General features: G+C 46.9%; 5 protein-coding genes across 5 annotated transcripts; 2 read left to right on the forward strand and 3 right to left on the reverse strand.

Annotated features, from left to right (window-relative positions):
- Positions 1 to 188: 188 nt before the first annotated feature.
- Positions 189 to 2,212, forward strand: N7462_001180 (uncharacterized protein; the record flags this gene model as incomplete). The annotated part of the gene is made up of 3 exons (XM_057072906.1): positions 189 to 710; positions 776 to 1,446; positions 1,510 to 2,212. 3 exons carry the CDS (start codon positions 189 to 191, stop codon positions 2,210 to 2,212), a joined length of 1,896 nt encoding a protein of 631 aa, XP_056936547.1.
- A 1,193-nt stretch (positions 2,213 to 3,405) lies between these two features.
- N7462_001181 (uncharacterized protein) lies at positions 3,406 to 5,051 on the reverse strand (the record flags this gene model as incomplete). Its single annotated transcript, XM_057072907.1, has 3 exons — positions 3,406 to 4,284; positions 4,352 to 4,537; positions 4,599 to 5,051. The coding sequence occupies 3 exons, from the start codon at positions 5,049 to 5,051 to the stop codon at positions 3,406 to 3,408; spliced, it is 1,518 nt and encodes a 505-aa protein (XP_056936548.1).
- A 1,159-nt stretch (positions 5,052 to 6,210) lies between these two features.
- N7462_001182 (uncharacterized protein) lies at positions 6,211 to 7,110 on the reverse strand (the record flags this gene model as incomplete). The annotated part of the gene is made up of 1 exon (XM_057072908.1): positions 6,211 to 7,110. The coding sequence occupies one exon, from the start codon at positions 7,108 to 7,110 to the stop codon at positions 6,211 to 6,213; it is 900 nt and encodes a 299-aa protein (XP_056936549.1).
- Positions 7,111 to 8,112: 1,002 nt separating this feature from the next.
- N7462_001183 (MARVEL domain-containing protein) lies at positions 8,113 to 8,875 on the reverse strand (the record flags this gene model as incomplete). The annotated part of the gene is made up of 5 exons (XM_057072909.1): positions 8,113 to 8,155; positions 8,244 to 8,287; positions 8,350 to 8,534; positions 8,594 to 8,753; positions 8,813 to 8,875. The coding sequence occupies 5 exons, from the start codon at positions 8,873 to 8,875 to the stop codon at positions 8,113 to 8,115; spliced, it is 495 nt and encodes a 164-aa protein (XP_056936550.1).
- A 2,255-nt stretch (positions 8,876 to 11,130) lies between these two features.
- Positions 11,131 to 13,013, forward strand: N7462_001184 (Zn(II)2Cys6 transcription factor domain-containing protein; the record flags this gene model as incomplete). Its single annotated transcript, XM_057072910.1, has 2 exons — positions 11,131 to 11,210; positions 11,282 to 13,013. 2 exons carry the CDS (start codon positions 11,131 to 11,133, stop codon positions 13,011 to 13,013), a joined length of 1,812 nt encoding a protein of 603 aa, XP_056936551.1.
- Positions 13,014 to 13,912: the final 899 nt, after the last annotated feature.

Here is a 13,912-nt window from a genome sequence, read left to right on the forward strand (position 1 = left end):
CGTCTGGAAAGATAAAAGTTTGTCCGTGGCGCAGCTTGGGCGAGCCATCGGGCGGGACTTTTTTACGTTACAAGCCTGATCCAATGTTATAAAGTTCCATATGAGATTTTTATTTTTCCCAGGGCGTCACTAATAACAAAGACGAAGACTTTGTCGCTTGGCCTCTACCCATGGCCAAAACAGGAAGCATGTTGGTGCAGGACCTTTTAGTGCTATCGCTATATTTGGGCCACCAGCTTTTCATTTCATCAACGTGGACAAAGGCTTTACTGGTGGGGGGTATCTTCACCTTTTCTCTCACGATCTTCCCCCTAGCTGTCCTGTTCGTCCAAACGATCCTAATTCCTCGTCGACTTGTTTCGGTGACGAACACGGGTAAACAAGCCACGGGATTTCTAGGAAAACCGCTATTCTTCCCGGTCCAGTTCAACCATATCCGCCGCAGACCAGTGAAGGATCAGTTTTTAAATCGCTTTCTTCTTGTGGGCACACCAGTTGGCCTTCGCTGTCGCATAGGAAGTCTACTCGCAGTGGATGATAAGTCTCTCGATGTGACCCCTCCTCCTGATGGCGTTGAACGGTATTGGTCATGGAAACGTATCTCATCCCAATTATCCTGTTGGTTTACAGTTGACTCTGCGCGTTTTCTTCATCGGGGAGACCATGGGTTGGATCTGCGACAAAAGCTTGACAATTTCCTTCGCGATCAGGTACTTGGAATCGTTACTGTTTAATGAAGTTGTTGGATCAAATTGTCACTAATTGCTTGAAATAGAATGAGGATCCCTCTCAATGGCCATTTGCCTACCTACTGTGTGTACCCCAGTTCCTAGGATGGTCTCGGGCTGTGGTATCTTGGTGGTACCTCTACAACAAGAATCGGGAACTGGACGCGATGATTCTCGAAATCAACAACTCTTACTGGGAGAAAAGAAATATCTTCCTGAGGGTGACTCCAACCTCTGACTATCCTCTTTGTCCTCCTGCAGACCTACCTGTCGAATATCTTGACGAATTGCACTTGGCGCCTTCGTTGATTTCACGGCCCCGAGCGAAGTTCTACAAAGGAACCTGGATCAAAAGCATCTTTGCATCTCCATTTGAAAAGGTAGACGGCTTAGTATCCAATCGTATGATGGACCCTTTGCAGCCAGAAGCCTGGAAATCCAACACTTCCTTTTCTAATATGACAACAATGGAGGAGGATACGGGCGAGGTCCGAATGGCAACTCGCTTGATTTGTGATGGTCCTCCACTTGACCCTACCAGAATGACTGCTTTCCAGGTAGCAAAGTTCGTATTCAATTGGACGCTGCCAAACATGTTTACAACGGCAGAAATTGTTTACAAGGCTTTGAAAATAAAATTCACTGGGATGATGATCATGAACAAAAAACCACCTGTGCGCAGCGGGACTGTTGGTCGCCCAATAACGAAGCTTGAAATGTATCATTTCCCCTCTCTTGACTTTATCATGGCTCTTTTGTGACTCACGAACGAATTAAATAGGGTTTTTGAGGGATTTTTCCGCTCATACCTCGCTACCTGCGTTGAGAATTTCCCAGAGCCGATTGAGGTCACCTACCTGCCTTGCAGGTCATTCACCAATGAGATTGTTCGCATGCAGTCTCCTTTATATAAAGATGCCCCCTCAAACGCACACTCGCTGAGAGTTGAACCTGTCGATCCACAATTTTATGTGAGATTCGCCACCTATCTCGATGTAGAATCAGCTCTAGGTCAAGAAACGCAGCCGGCAGGTCTGATCGCTGATCCTACAGCCCAGCCACTTCTTGCATCTGACTTATCTCTTCTTGCTTATGTTTTGGAGTCTGGATCTAAAACCAATAATTCAACCTCTGCTTCAAATTGGAAGATGAGGCTGATATTCTCCTGGTGCCGGGGATCGGGCCTTACATTCATGGATAATTTCAGCATGTCATCGTCCAACCTACCTCCCCGCGCTACCTACCTTGCGGCGACTCTACGAATCGCAAGTGCCAGGAAAATTGCATTTGGCTCTCAGTCTTTGCTAAGCATCTGGATTTTCATCGCATCTTGGTTAGTCCGATATCTGGTTTTGAAAGCCCTCTTTGCCTGGTGCGATACCGTCTCAGTCACGGGAAAGACTTCTATTATGCTTGCAACTGCTGGATATCTCTTGGCTATGAGTGCTCTAGAATCAATAAAGAGTTGGCTTCTTCAAATCTAAATTTAGTCCGCTGAAGTTTCGGTCCTTGAAGTCTCAAGTTTACCAACGCATAATTTGTACACATAGCCTGTAGAATGTATTTTCGAATAAAAGGTGGCGTCAATGGTGGATTTAAATAATGTAATTAATTAAATTTTGGTCAATCAATACCTCCAAAGATTGCATGATGTTCGCCGGCCCTATTTATCATGCCTTGAAATAATACTCGTACTCTTTCAATGGGTATTCGTCCCGTGGAACTTCGTTCCAGGGGCAAATTGCATGGCATTGAGGAATAGAGTCCTTGTCAATAATACATATAGTTTCAACCAGGTCAAGTTCGAGCCCACGTAGAACCTAGAGCCAATGCCGAATGGACATGATATTGAGCATGCGGATGCGCGGTCTTTCCAGTGATATCATATACAGTTCAACAACCCATTTCTCGAGTTAAATTTCTCCGCGTCACAAAGATACTTATCTTGCGTATCAAAACATGAACAGAAGAGGGGGCAGTCATCCCCTTGGAATATAATGATCATTCACCATGAGACTAGCGGGAAGGATGCATCGTTTGAATCCATTTGGAACCGCTGGGACGAGCCACACAGAGAAGTAAGGTGGAGAAGGTAGTAGAAAATCGCGCCCATCGCCATGGATGTCGTATCGGTACATAACAGTCCGATTCTGCCTCACCTTGGGGTCATTTCAAGACCGAAAGATAGGGAATCTACTGATTGCTTACAAAACTATATTTCACTTTCTAAATTTAGCACTAATCATGTTGAAAATACTCTGATTGACATCATCCCCTATCCCCAGGCTTGCCTTTGCATCGCTGTAAACACATTTCTCAGTGGCGATCATTTCCCTATCATTTCCCTATACAAATGTTCAAAAACAATCCAGCTTGTACTGCCGCGCCTTTGGTTGAAGGAGACCCTGAAAGCGACAAATTTGCATGCCCATATTTAAGATATAACATCAGGAGATAGAATTACGAAAAGGGTTCGGAATATAGAAGTCATGCAAGAGCTCAATATGTGTCTATTTGATGTACCTCTATTGGTCTTTTCATTTGCAGTAATGTGTCGAACTGTAAATGGCCACTAGACCACAAAAAGTATGAAAACACTGATTTGGGCCTAACCGCATAATACAGTATTCTTTCTGGTTGCCAATATATAATTTTTCGCACATAGGCTGCATCATTATTACCACAGCAAAACCTCTTTCCGCATATTTTCAGAATTTATTTCTGAAGAACGGCCGTAGTAGATCTGTGCACTGCGCTGATGAATGTCAAATACTGGGAGAAAAGATGACAGTCGTACTGCGGCAGGGATGTCCACACAGCTTGCCACGGTACCCAGCCCCTCCTCTTCAATATCGATCCATTTCTCTGCTATGGCGGCCACTATTACACTGTTCCAAACACCTTCCTGGACAGAGGCGACGCGAAGCACATTCAAGGCGCGTCGGCGAAGACATGGGTCTCGACATCGAGTGGCGACATTGAACATAGCACCAATGATGCCGAGGTCAAGGGAAAAGATCGTTGGCGGAAGTGCTGGTAATGGCGACAATGATGAAGGTGAAGACACATGAAGAAACCCTGTAGAACAGAAGTATTCGACAATTGACTCGCCTAGGTGTACCATCTGCTCAAAAAGGGAATAGTACCGATCCCAGAGGGTAGACTCCTCTGCCCCAGTCACCTCTGCGAACTGAAGAACATCCAGCACTATGAAACAGTCGATCTTACGTAGCTTGAGGATTGCGGCACCCCGATGGTCGCGACTTGTCAAAGAGGCGCTAGTTTCGAGCAAGAAGCGGTCCAGAGCATCAGACCAACGCGCCAATAGGGAGAGCGAGGTGTCGTGTAGAGTGACGGCTTCGGGATTCATATATGTGAGAGAATCCATCATTTTGTTTTGATTTCGCATTGCCGTGCTATGCTGTCGATAAAAGTAGGTGTATACTTCAAGCATCTCACGTGCCTCGGCTAGTGAGTGGAACGCAACTGGTCGGTCTAGGTCAATTGCCAGTTTGGGCCACAGGCTGAGGGGCGATGCGCTTGTGTTATGGACAGTCTATAGAAATTTCTTTCAGAATGAATCCATAGCTAGAGGAAGGGGCCCTGAGATTGAACACTCATACCACAACGGCCTGCGCTTCCAGGCGGGTAAAAAGCCCGCATAAGACGTTGATCGTGACATAAGGCATGCGGCCTGTACTTAACGCTATCCACTGATCCACGCTAGACTCACTAGTTCGGAGCTCCCCAAGAATCTTGAGTCCGCTAGTGATATGAGTGATAGCGCAACCATATTGACCACGCATGGCCTAGGGCTCAGCTAGCACACATAATTATTTCCAGTGATGGGTAATGTAAGTAAAGGCATACCTCAAAGGCGGCAAATAACACGCAAGACATCAGACACACATCGACGGGTAGCGAGGGCGCCGTCGTCGGCAGCAGGCAACGGATAGCGCGTAAATACTGTCGAAGAGCAAAGGGGCTGTGTATGGCCCGGGTTCCCGAGGTCACAGGGACACCCGCATCCCGCACGAAAGTTTCATGTAGTGAGCCCAGAGCGACTATCACATGACGAATGGCTGGTTCGTGGTGTGCAGACTGGACTAAATGGTGATCCCAGAAGACGCACGCGAAGTTGCCGGCTAGCTGTGGGGCAGTCTTGGTTAGAAAAAAGTGGAATGAGCGGCGCTCCTGGTCGCATAGGAATAGGCCATGGGAATGACCACCCAGAGGCACGCTAGGGTACGGAGCAATGGATTTTGCTGTCCTGGTTTCGTTTGTAAGCCGTGAGGCCGCCAGGGCTGACGAGGGTGGAGTCATCGACTCTTCATAGCCGTCACACGCACGACCAGATGATGTGCATCGTAGGCAAGCTGGGCGCTCTTCACCACATTTTACTCGTCGTTCTGTTCATCTCAGCAGATAGTTCTCTGATTTTTCAGAGGCAAAGATCACTCTCACTCCTGGCGGACAATTAATAGGAGTCGTATCAGGGTGCGGGGGACGGACTTGCAGGTCAAGCAGCCTGTTCGTTTCTTAGGTTGATATGCCCGTTTCCGGTGTCCCAGGGCGACTCGAGTCATAATGCGAACAATTATTGATATGTCAAGACGTGAATGAAAGAGAGTATGGCGAGCTTAAGGATAGAAAGTATCGAAGACGCGAGATTGAGGAGGATCTGCCGACCGTGACTAACTTTGTTAGCGGGAATCGGTTCTCCCGACGACCCGGAGAGTATCCACAGGCGCTCTAATCCAAGCTAACGATCTCAAATCTCAAAAAAGGACCGAAATTGGGTCATTGGATCCGTTTTGATACGATTCTATTTTGATACAATTTAGTGAACTTTGAGGGGTTAGTCAAGCTATTAAATGCGCCAATTCCCGATCAAACACAGAAACAGTTTCCAAGTGATTACAACAGGATGTAGTGGGATTGTAGAGATGAGATGGTCGATAGGATAAAATAGATAATTCAAGAACAGCGAGATGCTTCAAACTTTCAATAAATTGGTTGTTCAAGTTTGAAAAGAAATCAGAAGTGAAAACATAGATTCGAGCAAAAAAATGTGTCAATATAGTAGGATACGGTATCGGCTAGGAAAGCTAGGATCCAATAGAACGAGATGCTTAATATAGTGATGTATTGGGTGACTGAACTATCTAAGTGTGTGGGCGGGGGAATGTTGAATATCCCCTACCTTGCTGTCTAGCGTGTTACGGCGCAGGGTTCCGAGTATACCTAGGATACCATACAAAACACGTAGCAAATCGAGTATCCCTGTAATATCCTGACGCGCATAGAGATATGTGGGTCTCGCCCGTATTATGCAGTCTTCCTTCTCGACAAAATGCAAAAGACCAAAAAAAAATATTCAGTGGTGGCGCTCTTGAAGATTCTATGTATGGTAGTTAGCAAGTATAGGACCGCCCTTCCTCAAAACGTACCAAATCATCCTCTAATACCCTCATCTTGAATCTTATGTTTCCTTTCTTTCGCTGCTTGCGGTTAGGTATGTCCGCGTCTTTACCTGGCATGATACGGCCTGGATGTACAACATTGAGCGCCACCAGCGCCAGTAACATAGGCAGGGAGTCGAGGCAGTACTGGTAAGCCTCGTGAAGTGGAATCGTGCTATCAAGGCCTTGTGCATATTCACAAAGACGGAATATGATGCGTGCCTGGGCTTATTAGCCTGGGTCTCATAAGATTGAGAATATCTGCTCACGGTGATCAAGGCTAAACATGCGTAGAGGATATAGAGCAGTATCAAGGCTCTTCCTGCATCGGACCGCCGCTGCGAAAGCACCTTCCGATGAAACTCTATTGCACAGACTGTAAATATGACAATGAACAGCTGTTGCACACCCACGCCGCCCATGTAAATATGCAAGCCTGTCATCTCGGCGCTATGCGAAACATTATTGCCGGCAGCCTGCGCCGCCCCATAAACTTGAATAACGAATGCACTACTTCTCTGTTGGTATGTATTGAGTATAAGACAGAGGCAAACGACGTACATGATGTCAAGAATCACAAACAACAATCCGAACTGCCACGGCCGTACGCGCAGGACTTGGGCGTCATCGATGAAGTTCCACACCATTCGACCCATTACCATGTAGACGAACGCATTCGTCCAAATAGGTGCAACAAGGATCAGGACAAACCATGCAGCATAGTTGTTATAGCTTGCTGGGTTAAGGATGCTGAGAACACGGAATATATATGTCACCGTCTGGATCGTTGCTGCTATGGCGATGACCCAGCAATAGAATTTACGGTATATGATGGCCTGCGCCACATGAGCAAGACTCGTCAGGCCAAACAGCACAGTAAAAAGGTATGCAGCTTCGATCGAGGGACAGAAGCCCCACATCGTGTTAAGCGTTGCCAGAGCTATTCAATGTAAGTATTTATCTTCGTGCAGAACCTATAGGTCGTCTTACCTTTACATTCTGCCATTGTGAGAGTGATTGGGTGCCATTGAAATGATTTAATATCGCCATCATGGGGATTTTCTCCCTTAAATATCCCTATCTTTAAATCTCAGTGTCAGAGCAATATCTCAGTGTCAGAGCAATATCTCAGTGTCAGAGCAATATCTCAGTGTCAGAGCAATAATAGAAAGTGCTGCCTGCTGGTGTCCACACGAGGGCTGGACCCGCTTGGAGTACGGCAGCTCTGATTGGCTTCCTCGTATGGGCGGACCAATCACACCACAAGGCTATGTGATGGGATCGAAAACCGAAATGTCCACCATATGCAGTGGGGAAGCCAAGAACGGGCCCAATGCCGCAGATCTTTGATTGGTGAATTGGCTGGAGATAGAAAGAGATCGTCTCCATGTACAGTGAATATACAAAATAGGATAGATATCGCTGTTCTCACCCACGTAGCCTAAAATAGCACAAATGCCATTACAATGGCTGAATGAACAGCCTCTATTTCTTCGTGGAGGCTACATTTCCGGATCGATATAGTGTTGTCTACATTTAGCTGAATTTGCGAGAAACCCGGGAAAGTCGGGTCATAACGCGAGATACAGCTAATAAGATTAATGTTGTCAGGTATAGGAGCTTTTTTGGGTTCCTAGAAAGAAAAATTTACTGAAAACGAAAGACTGTTGCTCAGCAAACGCACCATCTCATGGCCACCAAGGGTATCAACATAATTCATAAGTCGTCTACCTTGTCGTCAAAAAAAATACGTCAACAAGGGCAAGAAACATAATTCAACGGTGGATATCCACGAAGGAAATGGGCGCACAAAATTCTCAAATCAATGATGAAGTCCACAGCCGATAGGCGGAAAGAATATGGGATAGCCGACTTCCCGTTATATTCGAGGCATTCATCTCAGTCATCATGCCAAGTCTGAGCTAGGCAGCAGTTGGGCCACGACGGCCCCAGCGACGGCGAGTTCTGTCAATGATGTCAGTTCAGATCACACTCCATTACGACAAACATCATTGATTATTGGTCGAGGGGGCTAGGAAGACGAAATACTTACGTCCCAGCACCAGAGTCACGGACACGGAAGGTGAACCAGATACCCTGCGGGAATTGATACTCGTCAGTCCTCATGAATCGCAGACAGGCATTCCATCAAAACATACCACTAGTGCAGAAACAAGCCAAACAATAGCGGAGAGAAAACTAAAGGCTTCAGCGGCTTTCCAGCGCGCGCAAACTGAATTGCCTCGAAATTGCCATGACCAGATGCTCCCGCAGGGCAAGTGGTGGATCGCGTCGACTAGAATACCGAAAGCAGCAAACCATGCAAAAGAAATCAAGACGTCCACTAGAAAGACAATGTTAGTACTTCCGCGACTATCACTGTAAGCGAATTTTTGAACACACATGGCCAAGAGAAGAACCCCGAAGAGAAAGGAATAAGCCAAATCAAGCCAAGGAGAATTGATAAACCGGCGATTACTTCGGTGTATATCCAGCGAGCCTGGGGCCAGGCGTCGATATCGTCAAAAGAGGCAAGATAGTGTCCGATGATACCTGCGACAACCTAGTCAACGTATAAGAGAGATGGCTCCAGGGTAATGGGATAGACCTGATCTCGCATACCGCAGCAAAAGCGATCTCGGCAATCCGAAGCGGGATAGATACAAGGCGCGAGATGACCGGCATGGAGGGCGTTATCAAGTAAAGCAGGCAGGAAATGGTAAGTTTCTCGAATATAGGGTGAACGGGAAGATTAGAGAAGTTGTTATATGAAGCTTTGTGAAGCGAAAAGGCTGATCAAATTGGTTTTAGGCGGGTGGGCAGGACGAGGCTTATGAACTGCGATCGGGCAGCGCTGCACCAGGACGAGAGTGCAGCAACGAGGACGTGGCACACATTTTAAGCAAGGGCCTCAACCCCAACCCCCTCCGAAAAAAAAAGAAAAAGGAACATCAAAGCCAAAAAAAAGACAATGATGCAAGGTAAGCTTCAAAAAATGCGGGCCCATGAAAGAGTCAAGTCCAACTAAGACCTACAGGCCAATGCAGAGTCGACCACGAGCGGCCGATGTCGTCAGACGTCCCTACGAGCTGCTACTCCGTGCTAGTGGGCAGGTAGCAGTTTGCAGCTTGGATCGGTTGTGAGGGGGATCGTCATTTGACGCCATGCATCATATCCATGCAGTTCTGATTCCACAGCCCCAATCTCCCCTGCTCAAGCCCCTCAGGCCATGCTTCAAGCCATGCTTCCCTGGTTTCGCTGGCGTGGGACGATCGCCTCACTCCCCCTGCGAAACCCTAACTGGTACCCCGACCGCCACTGATGTATTCTTTTGTGGCTGAACGACTTAGCCCGATCGGAGTAAGGAGCTGTCATAGTGCAGGGACTGTTGCCTACCCTGGTCTCCCATGTTTTGATGAGGAGACCGGGGGGAGTGGGTATAATCCCACGAGTCAGGGGGGTTATCCCTGTTTTCATGCTGCGCTGGATTTGCTCGGCGATGCGCTGGCCGAGGTCGAGGAAAGCTCTCGCTTGAGAAACGCGCTGGCCTGCTGACGGATCTCTTGTGGCCGTTGTCGATCAGTTTGCTTCGATGACACATGATTGGCGCGGTTTCATCCTCGGCTTGTTCCATGTTCAGTGACCTTCCCTTCCAAGCGATCAGTCCCGCGCCCAATATGAAAGCCCATAATTTTGCCCTTGGGATAGACTTGAAGTGTATTCTTCTCTCTGCTACACCGATTCAATAATCATTTCTGAACGCCAGGTAGAGAGACTCCTTGTCCAGAGTGCCTGTGTCGGAGTCACTAGGGCTGATGATCCACCTAGCATTGCTTGGGCGCGGGATCCAGTCATGGAGCCCTTCGCCGAGCTATCCGACTGGCAAGGTCCCCGGCTGGATGTACATATTACCCCATCAGCCCTATGACGTGTGGGCCTCTGCCTCTCTGTGGTATGATCGCATTTTGGTAGGGATAGAAGCCGTCTCCAATCAGATTTTGAGCGCGGATCAAATTACCCAAGTAATACAGAGACGGAGCTGGGGGGACAAGAATGACTTGGGTTAACTACCTGGATCTTCCTCCCACTCCGGTGTTACAAGAGATCACAAAGAGGGAGTGATGACACGATTGTTATACATTATTTATTTGCGAAGACTAAACAAGCAATACATTGGTTTTCTCTTGGGCTAAAAGGGCTCAGTCGAAACACTACATAGAGGAATTGTGATAATTATGTTCAAGATCGACGCTTCGACACTAAACGATAGAGTTACTTGGCTGCTCAGCTGAACAGCAATTTTTATGAAATTGGTGATAATAACTGTTTCTGAGGTGGCGGAGCGAGAGAAAGAATGGTCAAAGTCATAACTTCTCCCTAGTTCGAAGTCGCAAATTTATAGTACATCGTATCGTGACCCGAAGTTGTGGAATCATACGTTTCATTCTCTGTACGACTCATAAATGTCGGATACAAGAGAGGGTATAGTATATGCTGACATATGCTGGCACTTGAGTTGAGATCTCAGGTTGATGCCCGACAAAAGACTTCTTCGACGAACAATCATGTGACCAGCGTACTACCGGATTCGGATTAATATTTTCTCCCGTCGATGCCCAAGGCCTCCAGGCGCCAAGCCCTGGCTCTACTTGGCTTTTGAGCAGGGGGTGTCAGACTCATTGCAGGATCTTAAAGTTACTGGCCATGGTCGGGTCGGCGCTTGACTCTTCTCCATTCACACTTTAAAGCATCAGCCCATCCATTACTACAGATCTTCAGGTCGTGTTTCCGCTAAGCCTTTCATTCCCCATCTACGCTCAGTGGTTGGCCAGGGTCCCCCACCTTTTTGGCCGTTATCCCATCTCTGTTGAACGGGCCATTCCGCCTCTCCATGGCTACCTTTGGGGATGTTTGATCTGTTTGCTTGATATTTCCTAACCATGCCTGGTGAGTATTGCACACAGGTGGTTGAAGTCCCTATCAGGCCTCTTAAATCAAGATCTGGGTGCAAAACCTGCAAGTAAGTTGCTCGATGGTCAGGCCAAAAAGATAGAGAAACAAGAACAGGGTCATTGAAACTAGTGCTCACAGAATTCGACGAGTCAAATGCGGAGAGGAAAAACCTTCATGTGTCCGGTGTACTAGTACGGGTCGCAATTGCAAGTATGAAAGCACCGCGTCCGGGACATTCTCATCAACATCTTTGCCTGTCTCGGTTCATAGCAGCGGCCCGGAATTCTCATCAACAACCGTGTGGCGGGAGCGTCGAGCGTTCGCATATTATTTTGAACATACAGCGTCTCTTATCGGCGGAGAACTTGATATCGATTTCTGGCGCACTATTGTGCCGCAGGTTTGTCAAGCGGAACCGGCCGTCTGGGATGCTATCAACTCGATTAGTGCATTGTTTGAAAGTTCCGACCCATGTCCAGAACTGATTCCTCTACGCAATGGACCTTTTCTGGGACTCAATCAGAACCATCGAGACGCATTAACATGGTATTCTCGGTCTGTATCTGCTGTTCGCCAGCGAATTGAACGCGGTAACGTGGATATCTTTGTTGGACTTGTGACCTGCATTCTTTTTATTTGCATTGAGGCTCTTCAAGGATGTTTTGAGGAGGCAGTGCAACTCTATTGTCAGGGTGTCCAGCTCATTCTCGTTTTCCGGGCTCAGGTAGCCACGGGAAGTATATCGGGAGATCGTGCTCCCTTACTTGAAAATACGATAGTTCCCCTGTTTATCCGTCTTGGATCACTGGCTATCACCAGCCCTAGTCCCCCAGTAGCTCCTTTGCTTCAAAGCAATGGCCCTACAGTGACAAAAGCGTTCGGGTCTATCAAAGCCGCCAGAGAATCACTTTTGCTTCTTGCTGCAGAGGCTCAGCTCTTTGAGAATACTTGCAATGCAGAACATCCAATAAACTCAAGACTTGCAGATATACCGGAGGAGTTGATAAAGCAACACGCCGTTCTGCTGTCTAGGCTCGGTGACTGGCACACCAATTTTACAAACCTGATGGTGTCGGTACGCATGAAAAGTGTTCTATCGTCACAGCAACTTGGTACTACGGCTATGCTTCTTGCCTATTATGAAACGACATTTATCATACTCTCGGTGTGCTTGTCTCCATTGCAAATCTCCACAGACGCCTATCTGCCAAATTTCCAACGAATTCTTGAGCAGTGTAGCATCACACTTCAAACCTTAGTGCGATCCGATGGGTCTCAAATACCTTTCACTTTCGAAGCTAGTATTGGGTTTCCGCTTTGGTTCACTGGTCTCAGATGTCGCGAACCTCGAATCCGACGCACCGCGCTGGCTCTTCTGCGTCGGTCTCCTCATGTACAAGGCTTTCACAGGACTCTTCCCGGAATAGTATTTTGCGAAAGGATTATGATACTAGAAGAAACATCTGCCCTGGCAAAAAATGATACCAAGCGAACACTTGATTCAAATTCTTCGATCACATTTCGCCCAGCCATAGCCTCCGAGTCTCATATGCGGAATGATTTGAGCATTCAGAGTGAAACAATGATTGCCATACCAGAACCGGAATCCTATGTTAACAACAATACGGGTCCTGTTGGTACACAATTAAAGACATCCTTGGCAGCTCTCATTCCAGAGGAGGCACGACTTGGACCTGTCAATGTGTTTCGCCCGAGGGACGGGTTTCCTCAAGGGGCCATGGGAAAAGACATAGTGAAATGGAATGGAAATCGCGATCAAACGTTTCTGCAATTCTGGAGACATGAACTTGACCCCTTAACTGGCACCTGGCAGCCAGTTCATGAATATATTCCCATAGACTTCTTTTGAAAAACTGTTGCTGTTCTAAAAGCAACTGATTCACGCATATAATATATAGACAGAATCTATAAGAACTGAAGAGTGATCCATCTCAAGAGAATTTGGTCTATTGCTCCATTTACAGGGGACATCCATATTTTCGGGTCTGAACTGCCAATGTGAACGGATCAATCAACTACCACATTAAATCTAGCCCACAAAATAGCATGTCCATACATCCCAAACGGGTAAATTGTTTTGCCGTGTCGTAAAGTTGCCGACCTAAGCAATCATTCTTTTTACCCTGCCTTTCATGGAAGCTATTCTTTGACTATGTTCAGAACAGATTCCTTATCAGCCTCGATCATACAGGAACTCATTATTATGGAATCAAATACGGGACAATGCAATCAGGATGAACCACTTCTCTATCCAGGAGAAAAACTGGAATTAATTGCCAACTTCCCTACGATCTATTATTAAATCTCTCCCAATACTTCATTCACACTTGTTGATCCTCAAAGCCATTATAAAAGACATTGTTTGTGTGCATCACTGGTGAACTACATTGGCACGGGATTCGGGTCATAATTATTACCCGCAGGATGACATTTAATATTTTAGATCCAGCAATTAAGGTTCAGAGTCCTCTCATTATCATATGCTTTTGAGAAACAGACCCCCACCGGCTGCACTATTAACGGGTTTAGGACTAGGGTTTGCAGGCAGCCCCGACAGCCTGGAAGATTATTTAACAAAATAGTCCAAGAACTCGGTCTGTTGTCCTGATATAGTGGATCATGCCAGGTAGAACGGTTGTTCTGTTCATTATCTCTGCAATCAGCAGCTCATCGGTTCTTGATTTACACCGGGCATTTCAACCAACCCAGTGCTTCCAAAATCCGTTCCATACAATTGAGGTTTTATTT

The sequence above is a fragment of the Penicillium macrosclerotiorum genome (assembly GCF_028827735.1).
Source record: "Penicillium macrosclerotiorum strain IBT 26536 chromosome Unknown utg000002l_segment0_segment0, whole genome shotgun sequence".
In the NCBI taxonomy this organism is placed as follows: domain Eukaryota; kingdom Fungi; phylum Ascomycota; class Eurotiomycetes; order Eurotiales; family Aspergillaceae; genus Penicillium; species Penicillium macrosclerotiorum.